Source organism: Arachis stenosperma, chromosome 2 (genome assembly GCF_014773155.1).
Source record: "Arachis stenosperma cultivar V10309 chromosome 2, arast.V10309.gnm1.PFL2, whole genome shotgun sequence".
Lineage (NCBI taxonomy): Eukaryota > Viridiplantae > Streptophyta > Magnoliopsida > Fabales > Fabaceae > Arachis > Arachis stenosperma.
This window is the reverse complement of record NC_080378.1, coordinates 112,990,447-113,017,812: the sequence shown is the minus strand read 5'-3', so window position 1 is coordinate 113,017,812 and position 27,366 is coordinate 112,990,447. Positions and strand designations below refer to the sequence as shown.

At 34.2% G+C, this 27,366-nt stretch overlaps 3 protein-coding genes across 5 annotated transcripts; 2 read left to right on the top strand and 1 right to left on the bottom strand.

Annotated features, from left to right (window-relative positions):
- Positions 1-485: 485 nt before the first annotated feature.
- LOC130963666 (vestitone reductase-like) lies at positions 486-2,566 on the top strand. 2 transcript variants are annotated; one of them, XM_057889768.1, is made up of 5 exons: positions 486-554; positions 648-742; positions 980-1,343; positions 2,101-2,206; positions 2,390-2,566. In XM_057889768.1, exons 3-5 carry the CDS (start codon positions 1,106-1,108, stop codon positions 2,394-2,396), a joined length of 351 nt encoding a protein of 116 aa, XP_057745751.1. In that variant the 5' UTR covers positions 486-554; positions 648-742; positions 980-1,105; the 3' UTR covers positions 2,397-2,566. The 2 variants fall into 2 exon arrangements, with proteins under 2 accessions (XP_057745751.1, XP_057745750.1); XM_057889767.1 differs by having other exon boundaries at positions 2,101-2,555.
- Positions 2,567-4,376: 1,810 nt separating this feature from the next.
- On the top strand, positions 4,377-6,985 carry LOC130962296 (vestitone reductase-like). Its single transcript, XM_057888500.1, has 5 exons — positions 4,377-4,597; positions 4,689-4,985; positions 5,360-5,590; positions 6,387-6,582; positions 6,667-6,985. Exons 1-5 carry the CDS (start codon positions 4,477-4,479, stop codon positions 6,809-6,811), a joined length of 990 nt encoding a protein of 329 aa, XP_057744483.1. The 5' UTR covers positions 4,377-4,476; the 3' UTR covers positions 6,812-6,985.
- A 3,034-nt stretch (positions 6,986-10,019) lies between these two features.
- Positions 10,020-14,806, bottom strand: LOC130960468 (vestitone reductase-like). 2 transcript variants are annotated; one of them, XM_057885860.1, is made up of 4 exons: positions 14,567-14,803; positions 13,556-14,098; positions 10,423-10,618; positions 10,020-10,283 (listed from the first exon to the last, which is right to left on the bottom strand). In XM_057885860.1, exons 1-4 carry the CDS (start codon positions 14,715-14,717, stop codon positions 10,142-10,144), a joined length of 1,032 nt encoding a protein of 343 aa, XP_057741843.1. In that variant the 5' UTR covers positions 14,718-14,803; the 3' UTR covers positions 10,020-10,141. The 2 variants fall into 2 exon arrangements, with proteins under 2 accessions (XP_057741843.1, XP_057741844.1); XM_057885861.1 differs by having other exon boundaries at positions 10,021-10,283; positions 13,556-14,095; positions 14,567-14,806.
- Between the last annotated feature and the right edge of the window lie 12,560 nt (positions 14,807-27,366).

The following is a 27,366-nucleotide window of genomic DNA, read 5'->3' as shown; positions in this document are numbered from 1 at the left end:
TTTTTGTGACTTTTTAGGGCTTAACATTTTGAATGCTTAATTGTTTTTAGCTTGGTAGTCTTAAATTCTTAATAAGGAACAAAAAGGGGTTCTTTCCAAACACTAAAAGACGGTTGATGTGCTACAAATGATGACACTGCACCTATAATCTTCAAAAGCTAGGTGTCATGTACGTGGTAATGGCATTACTACACGCTATATAGCAGATATATTACTAGAAGCAATTCTTTTGATACAAACATTCACATAATTAACACCGATTCATTCTCCTACAAAGTACAAACTAAGAAAGAAAGAAGAAAGAAAGCAAATGCAGTTGAAAAAGCATGTACAAGGGGGAAAAAAAAAGAATCGATAATGTCGATCGATCAACGGCAAGAAAATTTTTTTTTCCTTCTCATTTTTTCTCATGATACCGTTATTTGTGAAGCGAACTTCAAATGAATTTGTTAAATTGTGTAATTTACATTTTCAGAATGCAGAATAGGACAAGGAGAGAAGAGACGGAGAGTTTCTGATCACATGAAGAGTGTATTTTTTTCTCTTAAATCTAGGTACATCATTTTTTAATCCAATCCTTTTTCATCACTACGTTCTTTCTTCATTTGGAATCCTTTTGTTTTTATCTTTTTCTTTTTTTGATATAGATTAGTACGTTGTCAAAGAGACTGGAAGTTGAAGAAGCAAAGAAGAGTTTGAAAATACATCCTCGCCAAGCAGCCTCCTTGATTTTTTAAATAATGTAATAATATTTAAAAATAGTTTGTTGTCCTTGTTACGTATAGTTTTTGAAGTTATATTTTCCAAATTTCCATTCATGGAAAGAATTAGAATATGAAGCGATAATTTTGGGATTATTGGGTTTGATATTATCTACATGGATGATTACGAACGATTGCAGTGCATCATGTAGAATTAAACAAATTGTTAACACTTTCATTTCTTTCTTTTCCTTGTTCTGATTTTCTCGGTTTTGCAGAATATTGCATAACGGAATACGGAGAGAAGAGGAGAGTTTTCTTTCCTTTAAAGAAAAGTATTGATCTCTCCATTCTTTAGGGTGTAGTTTTATATTCAACACTGAAAAAGTATATGTAACCGTCAAATGGAAGCACTAGGAAATGGGAATTCTCGAGTAATAATGAAGATGATAATGAAGAATGTGTTGAATGAGAGTTTTTGGAGTGATATGGATTACCTTAGAGCTTCAAAGATTGATGGTTGGTTCTATTCTGTTTCTAAGACACTCGCAGAAAAAGCAGTGCTTGAATTTGGGAAAGAGAAGGGATTGGATGTTGTGACTTTGGTTCCAACCTTTGTTATTGGACCTTGGAAAAGTATAGGTAACTAATAACATTCTTGAACAATATGTGAACAATGTGAATTAATAGAATTAAAAGTGTAAATTTAATGAGTAGCATTAAATTAGAGTGTAGTATACTTGTATTTGATTGGTGGTTGTTTATGTTGTTCAAGATAATTATTGTTCCTTGGAATTTTTATTTGTGCTAAGTTTCCTGGTTCAGTTCATGCTTCATTGTCCTTGACATTTGGTAAGCAATGCAATTTTTTCACAATCTTCATGATATGGACTTCATCCTTTTTAAAACTAATATTATTTGTACTACTTTGTGGAAATACTAATATTATTTGTACCACTTTGTGGAAATGTTATAAAACTATATCATTTAGAAAAACAAGAAATACCCTTTACTAATATTCAAGAGACAAGATGACGAGAAAATTTGCAATATTTAAATAGTATTTCTTAAAATAACGTTGGGTCATATGTATTATTACAACAATCATTCATTTGGGTATTTACATGCAATATTTAAATATGTATTTACTAATAGATGTTTATTTTGGTATTCATTTTGGCCATACATTAGGTCAACAATCATTCCTATCATTATTGGATTTTGTATAATCTCACTCCTCCAATTGAGAGCTATACTTAAATTTAATAATGCAACGATATTATATGAATACCAAAAGTTAAGGGTATAAAAATACATTTATATTTGGTATTTGTAATAAAATTTGATTATTAAAAAAAAGTGTGATGATTCTGTTATGATAAATTTAATTATTGTGCAGGTGACAAAGGTCCATTTGGTTCGCTCCTTCAGGCTCCTATGGTGCATGTGGATGATGTGGCTAGAGCCCATATATTTCTACTTGAACATCCTAATCCAAAAGGGAGGTATAATTGTTCAGCATCTTTGGTTACTGTTGAAACAGTATCCCAAGTTTCTTCTAAATATCCGGAATTCAGCTGTCAACACTAGAGTCCAGTTTTGTTACATTTCTCTATGTTCTTTTGGTTTACACATGAAATAGACATGCATAAATATAACTCAATTAGTTGTATGTTCTTGCATTGCAGCAAGTAAATTGAAGCAAATTAAAGGTGCCAAGTTACGAAATTTATCATCAAGGAAACTCCCAGATTCTGGATTTGTATTCAAGCTAAGTATGGACTTGACGAAATGGTTGATGATGCAATTCGACCTTGGAAAGAAAAGGGTTAGATGTGAGGTTGTTTATTTATGTATGTGTATCCGTTTTAGGGTTTGAATTATGAACAAAAAAATAAAATCTTATTGACTACTCTTATGATTAACATTTTGCTTATTCGAACACTACAATATTCAGACTTTTATATAGTGCTCAACGCATTTTTAAGAATAAAGCCACTTTAAACAAATCTTTTATTTGAAAAGTTCTACACAGTATTAAAAGAATAAAACTAAAAATTTCTCTTTCTTTTTTTTCTTTATAAAGTTACTCCACATATATATATATACCTTAACTTTTATGAGTAAAATACGTATTTGATTTACACAAAGAAAAAATATAATTTTATTTTATTTTTTTCCTAAAATTCAAAAGTGCGGTACATTTTAAGGTGGAAAAAAACGGTCAAGTAATATTTCTCAGAAGTAAAAAGAAAGAAATATATTATCCACCAAAACTTTAGAAAAATAAAAAATGAAATATGTTGGATAGTCAAACTCTTCTAGAGTACACACTTTTGACTAGGTACACATTCAACCTTTAACTTGGACCACAAATTAAAGTAAAGTAAGCATCAAGGGGTAAAGAAAATAGAACACATTTGTTCATAACAAGAATATTGGGTCTATTATTTTACTTATGCACATTAATTTTTTGGCAATCCAAGTCAGCATAATAATTAAAGGCATGGTTAATGCAGCCAATCAAAAATCAACACTTGAAAGAGGGTAAATTATATGTTACCTAGTAGAGGATTCGATAGAAATTACATTTTATTAATTAATTAGGTATTTCAAACTAAAGAATATTATGCGGGGTCCCTAACTATTAAGTCTAACTATTAAGCTTTGAGGTAGTAACACTATTCGAATTTACAGGTATTCAATCCATTCTTATTCATTAACATAGGTAATTAATCATCTTTTTTCGGTGCGAGGTGAGTTTTTGGCAGAGTGAGATCTTGAGTGGTGCGAGACAAATCCGATAAAGTAAAAACTTGTCCCTATCCATATTAATTTAAATATATATGTATTCTGTTTTGTTTGATAATGTATGGTTTTTATATTTTTAGTTTAATTTATGTTTGAATGTGATTATAGTTACATAAATTATAAAATTTAATTTTATTTATTAAAATTTAATGGTTATAAAGACAAGACCACATATCAAGATTTAATTTTTAGAAAGTATTGGGAGCCAATGACCTAAGCGTATAATGTGTACAATAAATGTTTAGAAAGTATTAGAGATATAATTATTAGTGTTATGCTTGTGGGATGAGTGGTTTCAGGACATATTATTAGAGTTCCAGATCTGGAAGGTAACCTAAAATTAGCTTTTTATAACATGAGACAAAAAAAAAAAAAACTGTTAAATATATAGCCTAATCACACATACACCTTATTGACAACTTTTGATGTTTGAAAAGAAGAGTCTTTCTAAGCTAATCCTACGGCACAGCCAAGGTCGAAAAAAAAGTAGATATAGTTTAAATTTAATAATGTATTGACAGGTATATTATATGAAAATGAATGGCATAAGATAATATGTTTTGCAGAAGATAATTATCTCTCGCTGGGGTTGGTGAAGAGTTATAGCAACTAACACCCAGGAAGTAAGCAATTTTGAGGTCAAGTTAGTGTAGGTCTCAATTTTAAGTATCAATCATCACAGAATTTTGTGACTCTAGCTACTTCATTATCTGTACATAATTTAGTAAATCAAATTCATAAAAAAAATAAAAATCTAGTTGCTTAGTCAAAATTTCTAGTATATTAAATCAAATAAAATCAAATCAATTTTAATGTTACTTTCAACAAGAAGCTAAAACACTTGGTCAACATTAACTAAGTAAGAATCAATACAAATACACTTAAACTTTTCTCATTCAGAGTCCATCAAGAGATCAAAGTAATCAGAACAAGAAGCATAGCATAGTGAAGAAGGTAACACTAAATGGCAGAGGGTAAAGGAAGAGTGTGTGTCACTGGAGGAACAGGGTTCATTGCTTCAATTATCATCAGAAATCTCCTTCAGGAAGGTTACTATGTTAACACTACTGTTAGATCTGGTCCAGGTTAGGTTTTCAATTTTTTTTAATTTCTTTAAATATATTGTTATAAAATTCTTAAAAGCTAAAACAGTGTTATTGTATTTTGTCACCATAGCTAATAGCAAGAAAGATGTAAGCTTCCTCACAAATCTTCCTGGAGCATCCGAAAGGCTCCAAATCTTCAACGCTGATCTCAGCAACCCAGAGAGTTTCGGCGAATCGATTGTAGGCTGCGTCGGCGTGATCCACACCGCAAGCCCGGTGGATTTCCAAGTAAACGAGCCACCGGAAACCGTTATCAAGAGAAGCGTTGATGGTGCAATTGGAATCCTAAAAGCATGCTTGGATTCAAAGACAGTGAAGAGAGTAGTTTACACTTCAAGTGGCTCCGCTGTCATACACAACAGATCAGGTATTGTAACAAACTCTAACTGTCAGACTAACAGAAACGGTTACTTTCTTAACTAACTAACTAACTGTCATAATTAATAGAAAAAATATAGGGTACTAACATATTATCTGCTAACTTATTGCCAACAATGATTAATTATTATATTTTAAACACATATATAAAGAGACACATCCAAAAAATATATCTATAAAGATACTTCTGTTAAACACAGTTATAAAAAAAATATTTTTATTAGACACATCCATGAACACACTTCCATGAAACACAATTATAAATAAGAATTGGCAAAAGTTGGCAGATATACTGTTGGTAACGTAACGGAACCGATAAAATAATGGTATCAAAATTATTAACCATAAATTTCATAATAACAGGGGCACAGGAGATGGATGAGAGTTATTGGAGTGATGTGGATTTTCTCAATGAGACGAAGCAGTTTTCTTGGTCTTATGCGATTTCTAAGACTTTGGCTGAGAAGGCTGTGCTTGAATTCGGAGAGAAGAATGGATTGGAAGTTGTGTCTTTGATTCCTCCTTTTGTTCTTGGACCATTCATCTGTGCTAAACTTCCTATTTCAGTTCATACCTCTCTGTCTCTGTTATTTAGTAAGTTAATTAATTTTGCATGATTTAATTATGTAGTCTTTAATACACGGATCTTAATATATACGATCATAATATAATATTAATCCTTTCTTTCTAAAACAGGTGGGTGTTTTTTTTCACTGCTTCGATTCATTTTAAGAAGTGAAAAAAGAAAAGAAAAATATCAGAAAGAGTTGATGTCTAAGCATAGTTTTGAAACTCAATCTAGTGGTTTGCGGCATTAGACAGTTGTATTAATAGGTGAATCGGATGTACTAAATCATATGTTAAGTTTATCAAAACTCAATTATTGAGCATTATCCAACATGAGCAGTCCTAAGTAATTAAGGGGTTAGGTATAAGGGCCTTTCATGAATTCATTCTATTTGTTGTTTAGCATACCAATTTAAAATAAAATTTGTACAGATACGATAACGAAAATTCTTATTTGTTTGATGGTATAAATTAATTTCTTGTTCCATTATATCTGTCTATTATTTATTATTTCTCTTTTTCTTTTCTCCATAAAATACAAAAAAAAATTATTTCTATAAACTATCTATTTTCAATGTGTCAGTCTTCTTTCTTACCTACTTTTTTTTTACCATTTATGTTTGATTAAATCATGAATTACATGTCATTATCGGATTCATAATTAATATCAAATTTAAAATCATTGGTTTTTCAACTTACAGCACTAGAACTTATATCCACCATAAAATATAATAATAAAAGAAGTGGTAATTAAAGTGCCTCCACTTTAATCTCCTATGATTAGTCAACTATAAAATTCTTAATCAAAATCTTGATGGTGCAGATGACAGTGATAATTTTGGTGCTCTTCTTCGTTTCCCTATAGCACATGTAGATGATTTGGCAAGAGCACACATTTTTCTGTTTGAGCATCCAAATCCAAAAGGGAGATACAATTGCTCACCAAGCAGTGTTACTCTTCAAGAGATAGCTGAATTTATTCGTTCAAAGCACCCTGAATATAAACTACCTTCTCCAGAGTAAGTGTTCTTCTTAATGGCATGGTTTTAATTTGGATTTCATTATAAAAACTAATATTAATGAGTTTTATTTGTAAACTCTAGGTCAATAAAGGAAATTAAGGGTGAGAATATACCACATATGAACTCAAAGAAATTAATTGATGCTGGATTTAAGTTCAAGTATGGGACAGAGGAAACGTTTGAGGAAGCCATTCAATGCTGTAAGGAAAAGGGTTATCTTAAATAAAGTTTACCACGGAACTAATTAGTAGAAAGACAATAAAATGTTTGAGAAGATTGCTTTTGGTTTACTAAAGAAAAACAATTAGATGGTGCATGACATGTAGGTCAATCTATGAATGATGTTTTTCTTTGAATGTTATCGAAATAAGTTAATATAATGAAAAGTCCATTTTGTTTCTTTTCCTTTTTTTTGGGTACGGTTAAGTTGCTCTTTTTATATATAGAAGGTTATAAGTTATGATAAATTGCTTGAAGAAAAAATATAGCAAGCAAAGATATGATATATTGAATGGTCCAAAATGTTCAACTATTAAAGTTTTGCTAATATAGTACATGTTATTCTATGTTTTATTATTACTTATTATTCTATTAATAGTATATCTGATAGGAAAAAAAAAATAACATGTAGTACGTTAGCGAAAACTTTTTTATAAAAACAATAACAATAAATATACCTATAGGTCTCTTGATAAATATAGGTATAGAAAATTAAATTACACAGGAAAATGAATTTTACAAAGTAGTTTATCCTCATTTATATAGATTATGAAAATTATTTAAAAGCATTTCATGAAATTACATATTGTCAACATTTTTGTAATATATATCGTTTATATAATAAGTACCCCACCCAAATACTCATTCAGTGGTTCATATATAATCTCATCTCCTATACTTATATATATACACGGACATTCACACAAATGACAAAACACGAAACATATGGATTAACTAATTTTAAATTTATGTTTGAGAGGGGACACCATACATATATACAAAATATGAACAAAATTAAATAAATTACAATAATATCTAAATATTCTATTGGTATTTAATTATAAATTAATTTTTAAAAATATTTTTTTATATATTTCTTTTAATTATATACAGCATTTTATTAGATAAGTTTTATATTACTAGTTAATGATATATACTATTTTCATTTTTTTATCAATTTCAAACATATTAATAAAAAATTATTTTATTAACATACAACTGACACACACACTCTTCCTTTACCCTCTGCCATTTAATGTTACCTTTTTCACTATGCTATGCTTCTTATTTACTTTGATGTCTTGATGGACTCTCAATGAGAAAAGTTTAAGTGTATATGTATTGCTTCTTACTTAGTTAACTTCGATCATATATTGACAAAGTGTTTTAGCTGCTTGTTGAACGTAACATTAAAATTGATTTGATTTGATTTAATATACTATAAATTTTGACTAAACTAGATTTTTTTTATGAATTTGGTTTACTAAATTATGTACAGATAATGATATAGTAGCTAGACTCATAAAATTCTGTGATGATACTTAAAATTGAGACTTATACTAACTTAAAATTGCTTACTTCCACCAACTCCAGCGAGAGATATTATCTTATGCAAAACATATTTGTCACTATCAAATTATCTTATGCCATTCATTTTCATATAATATACCTGTCTATACATTATTAAATTTAAACTATATCTACTTTTTTTTTTGTTGAATTTGCATAAAATATATCTAATTATTATTATTGGATTCACATTTTTTAATTAATATTAGCGCTGTCAATTATGCTATGCCGCACGATTAGCTTAGAAAGTCTTTTTTGTTTGTTATCACTTTCTTTTTCAAAAATCAAAAGTTGCAATAATGATGTATGTGAGGTTAGACTATATATATTTATGAGTTTTTTTTTTTTTTCATCAATCAATTTTAAATCAGCGACTTGTCAATTGCCATGGTTAATAGGAGCTCGCCAATTAATATTCTTTAGTTTGAAATGCTTAGTTGTTAATTATTTATAAGAAAAAAATGCAAATGTTGTGTGTTTTTTATACCCCTTGATGCTTACTTTAATTTGTGGTCCGAATTAAAGATTGGAGGTATAGCTAGTCAAAATGGTTCCTATTATTCCATTATATTATTTGTAAGGATGGAGCTAGAAATTTTTTTAAAAGGACCAACATAAAAAATATAAGTTAAGAAAAAAAAATTAAAAATTAAAAAGAGATCAAACTAAAAAATTAGAGACTTATTAATACAAATTATTAATTTGGGGCTATTGGCCCTCTTCCTTCTAACTGACTCTGCCACTGATTATTTGAAATATTTAAGCCAATACTCTAAAAGAGTTTGACTAATCCAACATATATATTCATTTTTCTAAAGTTTTGGTGGATAACATATTTCTTTCTTTTTATTTTTGAGAAATATTATTTAGCCTTTTTTTTTCCACTTTGAAATGTACAACACTTCTGAATTTTAGAGTATATAGTAAGAAAAAAATACAATAAAATTATCTTTTTTTTCTTATGTAAATCAAATATGTATTTTACTCTCAAAAGTTAAGGTATGATTAATGTATGTGTAGAGTAAACTTATAAAGGAAAAAGGAAAGATTAATCTTTAGTTTGATTCTTTTAATAGTGTTTGTAGAAGAGAACAAGTGAGAGAATAGTTATGAATGATGTGTTTACACTATCAAAGCCTTAGTATATATAGCCTGATAGCCATGCAGAGCAACCAAGAAAATAAAAAAGAGATGGTTACTAAACTTAACCATCCTAACAAACTTATGCTGCACCTAATAACAGGTTATAACAGATTTAGTATTAGTTTGGATTAGATTTTTTAGTGAAAAAAGGTTTTTTTTTAAAAAAGAGTAAAGCTAGGAACCAAAAGCATATCAGACAAAACTCAGCCAAATACCTTTGGATGAATTCAAAATCTCTACGAGTTAATATATATGGATGTTTCTTTTACTAAGTATCAGAATGTTTCTTTTTCATATTAAATGGATGTTCTTTTATATATTTTTCGAATTTGTGATTGTTGGAAGTAGATAGGTTAATGTGAGAAAAAAGAAGAAGGTTTTTATAGGTTTTAATTAGGTTTACTTAATCAATTTAAAATTTTTTAAATTTTGAATTTAAAAAAATTAAAATTAATTAATTATTAATATAAATTAATGTAGTTTTGTTTAGTTTTTGACTGATAAGCTTTTGGTTTCTTATACTTTTCCTTTAAAAAAATAGAAACAAAAGATGTTTCTAATATTTCATTTTTTTTAAAAAAAATCTATTTAAATATAAAATAATTTTTATCAATTAATTTTTTTTTAAAAATATTTTTTTCAAAAATCTATCCAAATTGACGCTTAATCTATTTATAGTTTTCTACTATTTCTATCGGCTTAAACTTCTTTAACACAAATAAAAGTCTGAATTCGGTGAAATTAAAGGCTTGAAATAAGCAAAATGTTAATCATAAAAGTAGTCAATCATAAGATTTTTTTTTTCAAAGTTCAAACCCTAAAACCAACGCATAACTAAACAACCTCACATGTAACCCTTTTCTTTGCAACATCTAATTGCATCATCAACCATTTCCTCAAGTCCATACTTGAATACAAATCCGGCATCTTTGAGCTTCTTTGATGATAAATTTTGTAACTTGGCACCTTCAGTTTGCTTCAACTTGCTACAATGCAACAACATAAACGTACAAATTTAATTTATTTCAATGAAACCGAAGGAAAATCGTTAACTAATTAAGTTATATATATGCATGTCTATTTTTGTTTAAAAAGAACATCATGGAGAAGTGTAACAAAACTCACTTTAGCGTTGACAGCTGAAATTCCGGGTATTTAGAAGAAACAACTTGAGACATTGTTTCAACAGTAACCAAAGATGATGAGCAATTATACCTCCCTTTTGGATTAGGATGTTCAAGAAGAAATATATGGGCTCTAGCCACGTCATCCACATGCACCATTGGTGCCTGAAGGAGCGAACCAAATGGACCTCTGTCACCTGCACAATAATTAAATTGATCATAACAGAATCATCAAATTTTTTTATGTATAATCAAATTTTATTAGAACACTAAATATATATGTATTTTATACTATGAGTAACTCTCGGTATTCATATACTATTGCTGTGTAATGATAGGAAAGATTGTTGACCTAATGTATGGTCAAAATGAGTACATCTATTATTATTTTTATGGAGATTCTCTCGTGCTTCACTGCTTTGTAAATTTGTGTTGAAATTGTCTAAAAAACTAATTTAATGGAGTATTTTTTTGAGACAGGATCTACCTCTTTATATTTGAGTTAGGCAAGTGGTAATAGGCAAGATAATTTAAAAAAAAAAAAACTGTCCTAAATTCCTAATAACAAACTTGATGGATTAATATTAAGAGAAATACTATACATTTAAGTCTTTTTGTTAACTAAATTTAATAATAATGTGGGCAATTTACTTAAATAAATAAAAAGGGAGATTTATTTACGTAAATGTGCAAATCTGTTTGTTGTTACGTTTATGTGCAAAACGGATTTATATGTAAACCGTGACAACCTACCACGGTTTCTAAACATGCATAAACCGTGGGAGGTCACCACGGATTAGGAGCAAAAATTTGTAAGAGTAAACCGTGGTAGGTCACCACGGTTTATGAAGGCAATTTGGCAAGCATAAACCGTGGGGAGTCACCACGGTTTATGAGGAAACATTTAATCACATAAAACCCGGTGGTCACCACGGTTTATGTGTAGTAAATAATGGCCAGAAAACCTTGTTAATTTTATGTCCAATAGAAAATGAATTTATTAGCACAATAAATTTATTAGCAGAATCTTAAATTATGTCTTATCAACAACAGCTTTTTATAATAGAAAGAGTACAATAAAAAAAATCAGATAATACTAAGAAAATGATTTTTATAGTGCTTAAAAAATTGATGTCTATTTACTAAAAAATAAAAAATTAATATTTAATTTAAAATGATGAAATTTAATAAATTTAAAATATTTAAAATTTGTTATGTAAAATAAATTAGAAAAAAATTAGACTCCAATAATAAACACCATGAAATTTTTGGATTTTTTTCTATTATAAAATAAAAAAATATTTTTAAAAATAAATTACACTAACATTAATGTTTGGAATCTGTGTTTTTATTTTTTATTTTGAGTTTTTATGAAGTTTTCAAAATCTTAGACGAACTTATAAAAACTACTCAAAAGTTCGTTTAAGCTTAAGGTGACCTCTCTCATTATATTCATCTTTATTTTTTCATTTATAAAATAAAGATTTATTACACTATAACATATTAATGAGTACAATAAAATAATTACTTGTTAATATTGGTATATTAATATTCATTAACATGCTTATTGATTAAATCTTTTATATAGATTTAATAAATTCACATATAAGTGTATATTGATACATTAGTATTTGTTAAATTTAAAATAAAAAATATTTATTATGTTATAAGAATATTAATGAGTACTCTAAAAAATATTAATAAGTAATTATTTTATTACGTTCATTAATATTTTTTATAGTATAATAAATATTTAAATATAGTGTAAAATGAAAAATAGGGATAAACATAATGAAAAACTAATTGATAATACATGTAAAAATTTTATAGTATATATTAGTCAATAATACATAAAGAGAACGAAAAAATTTTATTATAAATATTCAATAGAAATAGATGATTTTTTTTTTCTTTATAAAATGTACTATATAGTGTGTATTTATTAGGCTGCCTTTGTTTTCAACAACAAAATAGGATAAGACACTGAAAATAGGACAGGACAAGACACTGATGGATAGAGACACAAAATTTTGTATTCTTGTAATTCTGCTTGGTGATAAACTAGAACAAATTATGAAAATCTAATTTATTCTCATTTTTTTCATTTAAAAAATTTGAGATGAAAAAAATAGAATAGAGAAAACGTTTACCCAAATGTGCAAAACTGATTCTTGTTACCTGCATGTGCAAAAAGCTATTTCTATGTAATCCGTGGCAACCCACCACTATAAAAATCATTTTCTTAGTATTATCTGATTTTTTTTATTGTACTCTTTCTATTATAAAAAGCTGTTGTTGATAAGACATAATTTAAGATTCTGCTAATAAATTTATTGTGCTAATAAATTCATTTTCTATTGGACATAAAATTAACAAGGTTTTCTGGCCATTATTTACCACACATAAACCGTGGTGACCCACCGGGTTTTATGTGATTAAATGTTTCCTCATAAACCGTGGTGACTCCCCACGGTTTATGCTTGCCAAATTGCCTTCATAAACCGTGGTGACCTACCACGGTTTACTCTTACAAATTTTTGCTCCTAATCCGTGGTGACCTCCCACGGTTTATGCATGTTTAGAAACCGTGGTGGGTTGCCACGGTTTACATATAAATCCGTTTTGCACATAAACGTAACAACAAACAGATTTACACATTTACGTAAATAAATCCCCCTTTTTATTTATTTAAGTAAATTGCCCTAATAATGTTTGGGTGAGCGGGTGAGTAAGAGTAATGAAAATAATTTTTGTTCATATTAAATCAACTTAGTTAGAATTGATTAACAAAAAGACTTGAATATTAAACAACTTAGTTGGACTTAGTTAACAAAAATACTTGAATATGTAGCATTATTCTTTAAATTACTTTCAAATAGTGCAATTTTTCTTGTCAATCTTTAAAGTCTCTTGAATATTAGTTAAGGGTAGATCTTTTTATTTCCAATGATATAGTTTTATAACACTTCCACAGTGTGTTACAAATAATATAATATTAGTATTTCCTCCATTTTAGATAGTAGTTTTAATATTTTAGGTATATTTATAAATTAATGTATCTAAATATATATCTACAATATGCTCTAGATATTATATATGAATACAACAACAAAAAAAAAAGATTGAGTCCTTACCAAATGCCAAGGACAATGAAGCATGAACTGAGCTAGGAAGCTTAGGACAAATAAAAGGTCCAAGAACAAACGTTGGAACCAAAGTCACAACATCCAATCCACTCTCCTCCCCAAATTCAAGCACTGCTTTTTCTGTGAGTGTCTTAGAAACAGAATAGAACCAACCATCAATCTTTGATGCTCTAAGGTAATCCACATCACTCCAAAAACTCTCATCCAACACAACTTCTTCATGATCATCTTTGCCACTGTTATGGTACAAAACAGCAGAGGAACTTGAAGTGTAGATTACTCTCTTCACAGTGTTGGAATTGAGACATGCCTTGAGAATTCCTACTGCTCCATCAGTGGTTCTTTTTATCATAACTTCTTCAGGTTCTTTTAATTCAAATTCCACCGGACTAGCAACATGGAAAACTCCAATGCATCCTTCAATGGCTGCACTGAAACTTTCTGGATTGCTGAGATCAGCATTCAGAATTTGAAGATTCTGTGATGCTCCAGGTAAATTAGTAAGAAAGCTAATGTCTCTCTTGTGTTCTGCTTTATTGTTTAAAAGATAAGCAAAGTTAATATTTTAGTTCAAAGTGAGATAAATAAATTGAAAATAATAGTCCTTGCTAAATACCTCTAGTTATAATAAGAACTCTGATAATCAACAAAGGTCTATTTAGCTTTTATTTTCAATATTAGTAAATTCTATTTTTGGAATTTTATAAAAGAAAATTTTATTGTTTTTACTTTTTAATTTATGAAAATTTCAAAACAGAAAAAGAATGTTTTGGCAATGAATAATGATCATAGGCTTTCGATTCAAAATTGTATAGTAAAATTAAGTTCACAAAACAAGTAAATATTCTTAAAATACTTGAAGGCTTCCAATTCAGATATCAGATCCTATGAAGTTAGTTTGTAGTAATTAAGAGTTTAATACCACTAATTAGATCATGAGAAAAACATAACAAATATTGAAAGAAGATAGCATAGAGGAAATTTTGTTCTACTTTGTACCTGGGTTGGATCTGACAGTGGTATTAACAGAGTAACCATGTTGAAGGAGGTTGTTGATAATCCATGAACCTATAAACCCTGTGCCTCCAGTGACACATACTCTTCCTTTACTTTCTTCCATGTTCTCTATCTCACACTTTCTCTCTTGCATATGCAGATGGCTTAAACTTCAATGGATATGAAGGGGGAAAAAAGGTAGTTGAGTACATAGCCATAGCCATAGGAATTAAATTCTGGTTGTTTGTACTTTTCTCTCTCATTTTCCATGTTAATTGGTGTTTTTTGGAAAAGCTAGTTGTTTGTACTTTGTGCAAATAATTGATGTTACAATAAGGAGATTGCAGGAACTAACAAACTATTGGAAGAATTTCAGGTATACTGGGAATATCGATGTTCCATTTGTTTTAACCGTTGATCTGAATTATAAAAATATATATAATATATATTAATTAAAATCAACGGTTAAAACAACTGGAACACTGATATTCCCGGATACACCTGATAACTTTCCCAAACTATTTACTTATTTAGTGTCTAACCTATAAATTTCTAAAAGAAAATTTATAATTAATGCATTGGTAAAGTAATTTACTATGCAACTAATGTTCGGAAAAGCTTTTACGAAAATATTTTTTTTAAATATTTTTTTAAAAGATATTTAAAAAAGTAAAAGTAAAAAATATTTTTTATTTAATAATTATATTACAATAAGTAATTTTTTATTTATTTATAGTGTTAAAAAATATTATTTTAAGTAAAAAATCTTTAAAAAATATAAATTATAATTTCTAAATTTTTTATTTTTTTAATATTTTTACTTTTATTACTAAAATTTTATTAAGTACACTAAAAAATAAAAATATATTTTTTTAATAATTTAATAGTACCTGTTCATACCCTGGCCCAATGATAAGGGCCCAGGTCCAAATAAAAGGCCTAATCTGAAGGATTAAGCCTAGCTAAGTACCGACCTTCATGTAAGAAGTCGGTATGAACCACGACTTGCTCTAAAGAAGTCGGACGAGAGATTAGCTGGCAGATGAACACTCATTTAAATGAGTAACCGCCCCTAAAATCTCTCTAACCGCTTCATAAAGCCATATCTTAACCTCCCCAAGATAATGGGACGGTTAACATCCTAAAGATACGGCACTACTTCAACGGTGGTTATTGGCTCACCACTATAAATACACTGACACTTCTCAGGTATCTCTAAGCCCAATACTCTCTAGACCTGCTCACACTCTTGCTAACTTAGGCATCGGAGTGTCTTTGCAGGTACCACCCCCCATTCACCCACGTGTCTAAGTCGGAAGGAGGCTCCAGCGTGCAAACCAACTCGGAGCTCACCATCTTTCGGACGATTGGGCCAACGTACGCCATCTATTCTATTAATCTCCGGTTACCCACCGTAACATTGGCGCCGTTGCCGGGGACCCGAGAGATCATCCATTGATGGCGGACAGATCCCACGAAGAAGGTCACGTGGAAACGGATTCTGAGCAAGAGAATCTGGACACGGGCCACAACGATGTGGATCTAGACCTTCACCAGGAAGTCAACAATCAGCATAGAGAGGGCACCTCCGGGGTAAAAAACCCGAAGGTAAATTCCTCAGACGGACACGCATCAGAAAAGGAAGGACCATCCCATGTAACTGAACTCATGGGGTTAGTCCACAGCCGCCTGGAACAGCTAGAACAAGAGCGGGAGCGACAAAAGGAAACTGAAAAGTACCTAAAAGAGGAGACGGAGCGGCGAAAAGAGTTAGAAAGAAAGCTCTTACAGTTGGAATCCTCCCTCAAAAGTCGCAACTCCCGCGACGAACACGAAGAACCACCTTTAGGTGGGGAGGATCCCTTCAGCGAGGACATCATGAGGGCTAAAGTTCCGAGAAACTTCAAAAGCCCTGACATGGACCTCTATGACGGGACTACGGATCCAAAGCATCACCTAAGCAACTTCAAAAGTCGGATGTACCTAGCTGATGCTTCCGACGCTACGCGATGCAAAGCTTTCCCGACCACTTTATCGAAAGCAGCGATGAAGTGGTTCGACAGCCTTCCCCCGAGATCGATCACTAGTTTTGAGGACCTCTCAAGAAAGTTTTTGATGAGGTTCTCAATCCAGAAAGACAAGGTGAAACATGCACCGAGCCTCCTGGGAGTAAAACAGGAGGTCGGAGAATCTTTACGAGCCTATATGGAAAGATTCAACAAAGCATGTTTGGAGATCCAAGACTTGCCCACAGAGGCAGTCATAATGGGGCTAGTCAATGGGCTCAGAGAAGGTCCCTTCTCACAGTCCATATCTAAAAGACACCCCGTTTCTTTAAGTGATGTACAAGAGAGAGCTGAAAAGTACATCAATATGGAAGAAAACGCCAAGTTAAGAGACCTGAGTTGGCGACTTGGACCTCTTCCCTCAACTAAAGAGAGGGAAAGGGAAGCCAAGAGAAAAGAAGAACTCGGTCTCGAGAGGCCAAGGAAATATCACTCTTATACTCCACTGAAAGTTTCTATAGTGGATGTATACAGAGAGATTTGCAACACTGAAAGACTGCCACCCCCTAGACCCATCAAAAATAAAAAAGGGGGGAGCCGCAGTGACTATTGCGAGTACCATAAAATATATGGTCACTCCACTAACGACTGTTACGACCTAAAAAATGTGATAGAAAAGCTGGCCAGAGAAGGTCGGCTTGATAGATATCTCATAGAAAGGCCGGACAGTCACGGAAAGAGAAAGCGAGATGATATGAACAGAAGAGACCCACCACCGCAGACCCCAGAGAGACATATCCATATGATCTCGGGAGGATTTGCAGGAGGGGGACTCACCAAATCCTCTCGCAAAAGACATCTCAAAAGAGTCTATCAGGTCGGGGAAGAGTCACCCGACCTTCCTACCATTTCATTCACAAAAGAAGATGGGCAAGGAATAATCCCTGGACACGATGATCCAGTGGTAATAACTATGATCCTAGCAAATGTCCATCTCCACAGAACCCTAGTAGACCAAGGAAGCTCGGCGGACATTCTCTTCAAGCCCGCTTTCGACAAACTAGGGTTAGAAGAGAAAGAATTAAGAGCCTACCCCGACACCCTATATGGATTAGGGGACACGCCGATAAAACCACTGGGATTCTTGCCCCTCCACACCACCTTTGGAAAAGGGGAAAAATCAAAAACTCTGAGTATAGACTTCATAGTCATCGATGTGGGGTCAGCTTATAATGCTCTAATCGGCAGAGCTACCCTCAATCGACTCGGAGCAGTGGTATCTACCCCTCACCTCTGCATGAAATTCCCGACCTCAGCGGGAATAGCAACGGTAAGGGGAGATCAAAAGCTAGCAAGGAAGTGCTACAATGAAAGCCTAAACCTAAGGGGAAAGGGCAGAGAAGTTAACACAATAGAGCTCGGCGGTGCAAAGGCCAGAGAAGAGCTGCGACCACAACCGGGAGGAAAAACAGAGGAGATACAGGTTGGTGAAGAGAAAGGGAAAAACACTCATATAGGAGCCAACCTAGGGGAAACTCTAAAACAAGGGTTGACTAAGCTCCTAAGAGATAATTCCGACCTCTTCGCCTGGAAGGCCTCCGACATGCCCGGGATTGACCCCGAGCTCATGTCCCACAAACTCTCGATTTATCCCGGATCCCGACCTGTACAACAAAGAAGACGCAAGCTCGGCCCAGAACGAGCCCTAATAGTAGAAGAGCAAGTACAGGCGCTCCTGGAAGCCGGCTTTATCAGAGAGGTCAAGTACCCAACATGGCTAGCCAATGTAGTGCTAGTCAAAAAACAGAATGGTAAATGGAGAATGTGCGTCGACTATACCGACCTAAATAAGGCATGTCCTAAGGACCCTTATCCCCTACCAAGTATTGATACCCTAGTGGACTCCAGCTCAGGGTACCAATACTTGTCATTCATGGACGCCTACTCGGGATATAACCAAATCCCGATGTATGAGCCCGACCAGGAAAAAACATCATTCATCACACCTCGAGCTAACTATTGCTACGTGGTCATGCCATTCGGATTAAAGAATGCAGGAGCCACATATCAAAGGTTGATGAATAAAGTGTTTTCCTCTCACCTGGGGACCCTGATGGAAGTATACATCGATGACATGCTAGTAAAAACCAAGAAAGAAGTCGACCTCTTATCCGACCTCTCACAAGTCTTTGACACCATAAGGCTGCATGGAATGAGATTAAATCCGGCAAAATGCGCCTTCGCGGTGGAGGCAGGAAAATTTCTAGGATTTATGCTAACACAAAGAGGGATTGAGGCCAATCCCGATAAATGTAGAGCCATCCTAGAAATGAAAAGTCCGACTTGTTTGAGAGAGGTCCAGCAGCTCAATGGCCGACTTGCATCCCTCTCCAGATTTTTGGCAGGATCGGCACTAAAATCCCTTCCACTATTTTCCTTATTACGAAAGGGATGCCAATTCGAATGGACTCCGGAATGCGAGGAGGCGTTCCAAGAGTTCAAAAAGTTTTTAAGCCAACCTCCTATCTTAACCCGACCAGTACCAGGGAAAGACCTCGTTTTGTACTTATCCGTAGCAAACAAGGCTGTCTCGTCAGCCCTGATAAAAGAAGATGAAGTCGGACAACACCCAGTCTACTTCATCAGTAAGGTCCTACAAGGCCCTGAACTAAGGTACCACAAACTTGAAAAGTTTGCCTACTCCTTGGTAATAGCCTCACGAAGGCTGCGACCTTACTTTCAAGCTCACACCATAAGAATCCGTACAAACCAACCCATGAAGCAAATCCTCCAAAAGACGGATGTTGCAGGAAGAATGGTTCAATGGGCAATAGAGCTCTCCGAGTTTGATTTGAGATACGAAACTCGGACAGCAATTAAAGCTCAATGCCTCGCCGACTTCATCGCAGAATATGCAGGGGACCAAGAGGAAAAGCCGACTACATGGGAACTCTATGTAGACGGATCCTCCAACAAAACGGGAAGCGGCGCAGGCATAATATTGGTAGATGAAAGAGGAACCCAGATAGAGGTTTCTCTGAAATTTGAATTTCCGGCTTCAAATAATCAGGCAGAATATGAAGCCTTGATCGCCGGACTAAAGTTGGCAGAAGAAGTCGGTGCTACAAAAGTAATGATATACAGCGACTCGCAAGTGGTGACCTCCCAAATAAGCGGAGAATATCAGGCAAAGGACTCTAATATGAAGAGGTACTTGGAAAAAACCCTAGAGCATCTTGGACGCTTTGCAGAAACCGAGGTCAAACACATAACTCGGGATCTAAACAGCAGAGCGGATGCCCTATCCAAGTTAGCAAGTACCAAACCAGGAGGAAACAACAGAAGCCTGATTCAAGAAACCCTCCAAGAACCCTCGGTAGCAAAAACAGAAGATAAGCAAGAAGTGCTTGAGGTAGTCGGTTTAAACCTCGGATGGATGAATCCCTTAGTCGAATACTTGAAATTCGACATCCTCCCTAAGGAGGAAAATGAAGCCAAAAGAATCCGAAGGGAAGCACAGCATTACACTTTGGTGAGAAATGTCCTTTACCGAAGAGGGATATCGACACCATTGTTAAAATGCGTACCGACCTCAAGAACCACCGAGGTGTTGGAGGAAGTACATAGCGGGATCTGCGGAAATCATCTAGGAGCAAGATCACTAGCCAGAAAAGTAATCCGAGCTGGATTCTACTGGCCGACCTTGCAGAAAGATGCCACAGAATTTGTGAAAAAATGTCAACCGTGTCAGATGCATGCAAATTTCCACGTGGCTCCACCAGAAGAGCTCATTAGTATCACTTCTCCATGGCCTTTTACAAAATGGGGAATGGATTTGTTAGGTCCTTTTCCCCAAGCGCCAGGACAAGTCAAATACTTGATCGTGGGAATAGATTACTTCACAAAGTGGATAGAAGCAGAACCGTTGGCCACCATCACCGCTCAAAGAAGTCGGAGATTCCTCTACAAAAATATCATCACAAGATATGGGATACCTTACTCCATCACTACGGATAATGGAACCCAATTCACCGATGCCACCTTCAGAAGCTTAGTAGCCAGTATGAAAATCAAGCATCAGTTTACCTCGGTGGAGCACCCACAAGCCAATGGACAAGCCGAGGCAGCTAACAAAGTCATACTGGCAGGACTAAAGAAAAGATTACAAGAAGCAAAGGGAGCTTGGGCTGAAGAGCTCCCTCAAGTGCTATGGGCCTACAGGACAACACCCCAATCCGCCACGGGAGAGACACCTTTCCGACTAGTCTATGGTGTGGAAGCCATGATTCCAATAGAGATCAATGAGCAAAGCCCAAGGGTAATTCTCCATGACGAGGTCGGAAATATACGGGGACACAAAGAGGAGCTCGACTTGCTCCCCGAAGTCCGAAAAAATGCCCAGATAAGAGAAGCTGCGTTGAAGCAAAGGATGACTACAAGGTACAACAAAAAAGTCATCCGACGAACATTTGCTCCAGATGATTTGGTCTTAATCAGAAACGACATTGGAGTCAATAAATCGGGAGAAGGAAAGCTCGCCGCAAATTGGAAGGGACCATACAGAGTCAATGAAGTTTTAGGAAAAGGTTATTACAAAGTAACCGACCTAAACGGCACTGAGCTACCAAGGTCGTGGCATGCTTGTAACATGAAAAGGTACTACAGTTAAAAGCGAACTCTACTCCCTGATGTACTCTTTTCCCAACTTCATGATTTTTTCCCAAAAGGGTTTTTTCTGGAGAAGGGTTTTTAACGAGGCATCATAGTAGAGACTAAGGCTGCGTTTGTTTGATGTCCGTGTCTTGCCAAGACATAGACACAGTGAAACGTGTCTATTGTTTGGATTCTGAGACACAGAAATAAAAAGGACACGGTTACACACAAACACACACAAGTTACATGTATTTCATGTCTCAGTAAAATGTTGAGACACGGATTTGGGTCGATGGACACGGATCAGGATCAATATTTTCAGACGATTTTGTCCTCGTTAATTTTTTGATATTCCAAAGGGGTCCCTGTTTGTATGAAACCCTAAGCAGTGAAAATTTCTTGTTTAGCTATTTTGCATCATCGAAGGTCTACCACCGCCGCACATTGTCTATGTTTTCCGCCGACTCTCCTCTCTGATTACTGCATGCTGGGCTCCGGTCGCGGTGAGCTTCTGTTGCTTCTCTGTCATCTTCGCCTCTCCATCTCGTAGCCGCGTTAACCTCAAATCCTAGCTGTGCTTCTGCTGCGCGTTGAGGCTTTCATCCTCCGCTGCTGTAACATCTGCCCTCTGGGTGTGCTTTGCCTCGTTGTCTCTGGTATTTTTTCTTTTGTAAAGTTTCTTCTTTTAATTTTGATTATTGATCAGATGGGTTATTGTTGTTTAATTGCTATTTCAGAATTTGGGTATGTGGACAATCAAATTGTATGTAAACCTGAGTATTTGGGTATTGTTCATTATTTATTTTGTTTTCATCTGAAATCTTCAATAGACAATGGATAATCTTGGTGGTGGTTGTTTTAAATGCATTTTGAAGCTTGATAAGTTATTTTTCCTAATTGAAGAGAAAAAAGAATGAAAAAAGTCATGTGTCTAATTGAAAGAAACTTGTTATAATTTATACTTGATAAATTGTTCTCACTATCAAACATTTTCTGGCCAACTATGCAGCAAAATCTTCAAAAAAAAAAAGAGTTGTAGAAGGAGTTGTTGCTGCTGTGATAAATAAAATTTTGTTACTGATCTGCTGATGTTATTAGTGCTGATTGTTGATAAAATTAGTATAAAAATGTTGCTCTAATTGCTGATTAATATGTTAACTAAATTGGTTATGAAATTATTGATAGGTGAGCTTTTTAATTATTATCTATTGAAGAATGCTAGAGGACAATTTATTTGTATTGTGTTTATAAAATTGCTCATCAAACTGCTTACCAAGTTGTTTGCTATCATGATTTGTATTATGTGTTTGTAGAAATTATTAGGATTCTTCTTTTATGTATTTACTTGTTATTGTTTCTTAGGAAGTGATGATGGATCGTTCTGAACAAATTAAGCTATGTGTTGGAGTCTTGGCCGAACACTAAGGAGTCTTGGTTTTAACACAATGGAGATCGTGCAAATTGCGAAAAAATTTGTGCAGAATCCAGAATTGAAGGCAACCTTTTGGAGTTTGGATGAGGAAAAGGCGGCATTCGCTCGAGATATAATGGAAAACTTTTAGCTAGTGTTGGGTGTATTGCTAAATTTATTGAGATATTTTGGTAAACTTACTAGGGTATTCTGGTTTACTTAACAGACTTATCAGTGTTTTGTTGTTTTTATCTTATGTTAGACAATTGAACTGCACTGGCTACATTGCAACTCTTTTATGCAGTCTGTTGAATTATGTTTGTATTGGGCAGTTTGTCTATGTCGATTTTCTGCTATTATATTACTAACTTATCCACTAGGTGAATCTTAACTGCATTATGCAATTTTGCACTTAAAACTGTGCAATCCCACAAAGCTTTATTCAATTATGCATTATCTATGTTAACTTTTAGGTGAATTTTACTTGTATTGGGTAATTTTGCCCCATAAAATAAGTATATGTAATTTTACTTATTCAACTTTTGCATAGCATGTGTTGATTTTCTGCTATTCTGCACTTAAATTAATCAACAGGTCTAATGTATCTCTTATGTTAATTTCCTGCATAATATTTACAACCTGAGTTCTTAATTTTTGCACCTACATATTCATGAAAAGAAACCAAAATATACTCTTACAAGTTAAAAAAGGATACTATTAGCTAAAAACAGAAACAGCAAACCAAAATACATATAAAAGAAAGCACTTTCCATTGAATTTACAATTTACATAAGTTCATTACAAGTGAAGGAACCAACAAACAATTGTGTATTTCCTAAAACTATACAAATATAACTCTTCTATTCTTATAGCTAATAACAAAATACAGCCTTATTTAACAAGTGAAGCTAACGCCCTGCGTGGTGGAATGAATGATTTACGAGAATGAAGAACGACCCAATTATCAATCAAGAGAACATCTCCTTTCTGCCATGGAATAGCAACAGATTCTTCCTCAAGTAGTTTAAGATAATCATATACTACATCAGATGGTAATGGCTGGCCATCACCAAAGGTAACAGCCTTCACAGGATCATTCCTTTCATCCTCCCAGCCGGTGTATGTAGCCACCATGCTATTGAACCATATCTTCTGGTTTCTGCTCTTATCATACTTCACTACTGAGATTGGACCCATGATCGTTTTCACCACATCTTCCAACCACTCCAACTTCATTCCCAATTTAGTAGCCCTGCAAGAGTCTCATTCATATGAGCTATGCATGTTCCACAAAATAAGGCAAATTTAGGACATAATTTGAAAAAAGATGAAACCTTTGCTCAGCTATGGTCTTATCTGAGGTCAAAAAGGTTGATTTCCAACCACAGCCAATTGGAGAATAAAGGTACAGGGATTTTCAATCCCAAAAATTAGAAACGGGATCAATCAAGAGAGCTACTATAACTGGCTCAACAGAGATTAGAAAAAAGAGGCGTGACCAAACATGGCTCTTGTCAGCAACACAAACAAGAGAAATTTGATAAAAATTGGGAAAAAGTAAATAGCAAATATTACAAAACATAAGGGCAATAAATTATTAATACAAAACGCTTTGATGAATGCATAGAAAAAGGGCAAAATTTTACTGTTTACGAATACGACACAAATCAACAAAATTGCAACGAACAAGTGAAATAGCCATGGATAAAAACAGTGATGAAAGAAGAAGATGGAATGGTTTCACTGACTCACCTTCAAGAGAGGCACAACACAAGACGACCACGTTTAGATTTTGACAATCCAGACAGATTTTTATAGGCGATGCAAATTCACTGCCAACCATGGATGATTGGGAACCCTTGAACCCAATATCCTAAACCCAGAAACAAATCATCAAACACGCTAACCCTGCAAACACCCACACAACAATTAAGAAGAAGAAGAAGAAAGAAAGAAAGAAAAGAAGAACGGAAAGAGATTCACCTCAAAGAAGAAGAATCCTCGACCAAGAACAACTGCACAGAAAAGACCCAGCAAATGGCAAAGAAGGAGGAGGCCGACTAGGAAGGAGAGAGATTTCTGGGGGTAGCGTGGGAGGGGGTGGAAAGTGGAACCCTCGAACCAATTTGAGAAAACTGTAATTTGAATAGCTTTTTTTCTTTTATTTACTGAATTTTTAATTCAAATTAAAAGGGTAAAATGGTCATTTTAATTGTGTAGTGTCTTGTTCTATGTAAACCAAACACAATGTTAGACATTATTGTAATATCATGTCCATCATATCCAAACGATATACATAAACACAAATATTTTATGTCCATGTCTCAAGTGTCTATGTCTTAATGTCTATGTCTTAATATATACACAAAACAAACGCAGCCTAAGGGAATAGGCTATTGGTGCGCGAAATTGTGAACAATACTTTTTCACAACTCTCATAATCCCCGGTAATGGCTCCAAAAACCTGGTAGCTCAATACCATGGCATTACACAACTTCGCACAACTAACCAGCAAGTGCACTGGGTCGTCCAAGTAATAAACCTTACGCGAGTAAGGGTCGATCCCACGGAGATTGTTAGTATTGAAGCAAGCTATGGTCATCTTGTAAATCTTAGTCAGGCAAACTCAAATGTATGTGATGATGAACGAAAATAACACAAAGGTAAAGATAGTGATACTTATGCAATTCATTGGTAGGAACTTCAGATAAGCGCATGAAGATGCCTTCCCTTCCGTCTCTCTGCTTTCCTACTGCCTTCATCCAATCCTTCTTACTCCTTTCCATGGCAAGCTTAAGCAAGGGTTTCACCGTTGTCAGTGGCTACCTCCCATCCTCTCAGTGAAAGCGATTGCATATGCTCTGTCACAGCATAGCGGAATTCATCTGTCGGTTCTCAATCAGGCCGGAATAGAATCCAGTGATTCTTTTGCGTCTGTCACTAACGCCCTGCCCTCAGGAGTTTGAAGCGCGTCACAGTCATTCAGTCATTGAATCCTACTCAGAATACCACAGACAAGGTTAGACCTTCCGGATTCTCTTGAATGCCGCCATCAGTTCTCGCCTATACCACGAAGATTCCGGTTAAAGAACCCAAGAGATATTCACTATGGCCTTAGTTGCTTGTAGAACAAAGGTGGTTGTCAGTCACTTTGTTCATGAGTGAGAATGATGATGAGTGTCAATCATCACCTTCATCAAGTTGAAGAACAAGTGATATCTTGGACAAAGAACAAGCGGAATTGAATGGAAGAACAATAGTAATTGCATTAATACTCGAGGTACAGCAGAGCTCCACACCTTAATCTATGGTGTGTAGAAACTCCACCGTTGAAATACATAAGCATAAGGTCTAGGCATGGCCGTGAGGCCAGCCTCCCAATGATCTAAGAACTAAAATGTCCAAAAGATCTCCTCCTCTTTTTTTACAATAGTAAAAGGTCCTACTTATAGAAAACTAGTAGCCTAAGGATTACAAAGATGAGTAAAAGACATAAAAATCCACTTCCGGGCCCACTTGGTGTGTGCTTGGGCTGAGCAATGAAGCATTTTCGTGTAGAGACTCTTCTTGGAGTTAAACGCCAGCTTTGGTGCCAGTTTGGGCGTTTAACTCCCATTTGGGTGCCAGTTCCAGCGTTTAACGCTGGGATTTCTTGAGGTGACTTTGAACGCCGATTTGGGCCATCAAATCTTGGGCAAAGTATGGACTATCATATATTGCTGGAAAGCCCAGGATGTCTACTTTCCAACGCCGTTGAGAGCGCGCCAATTGGGCTTCTGTAGCTCCAGAAAATCCACTTCGAGTGCAGGGAGGTCAGAATCCAACAGCATCTGCAGTCCTTTTTGGTCTCTGAATCAGATTTTTGCTCAGGTCCCTCAATTTCAGCCAAAAAGTACCTGAAATCACAGAAAAACACACAAACTCATAGTGAAGTCCAGAAAAGTGAATTTTAGCTAAAAACTAACTAGATCATACCAAAAACATACTAAAAACAATGCCAAAAAGTATACAAATTATCCGCTCATCACAACACCAAACTTAAATTGTTGCTTGTCCTCAAGCAACTGAAAATCAAACAAGATAAAAAGAAGAGAATATGCAATGAATTCTAAAAACATCTATGAAGATCAGTATTAATCAGATGAGCGGGGCTTTTAACTTTTTGCCTCTGAATAGTTTTGGCATCTCACTCTATCCTTTGAAATTCAGAATGATTGGCTTCTTTAGGAACTTTGAATCCAGATAGTGTTACTGATTCTCCTAGTAAAGTATGATGATTCTTGAACATAGCTATTTATTGAGTCTTGGCTGTGGCCCAAAGCACTCTGTCTTCCAGTATTACCACCGGATACATACATGCCACAGACACATAATTGGGTGAACCTTTTCAGATTGTGACTCAGCTTTGCTAAAGTCCCCAATTAGAGGTGTCCAGGGTTCTTAAGCACACTCTTATTTGCCTTGGATCACAACTCTTATTTCTCTCTTTTTTTTTTCATTTTCTTTTTCTCTTTTTTTTCGATTTTTTTTTTTGAATAGAAATGCTTTTTCTTGCTTCAAGAATCATTTTATTGATTTTTCAGATCCTCAGTAACATGTCTCCTTTTTCATCATTCTTTCAAGAGCCAACATTCATGAACCACAAATTCAAGATACATATGCACTGTTTAAGCATACATTCAGAGAACAAAAATATTACCACCACATCAAAACAATTAAACTGTTATAAAATT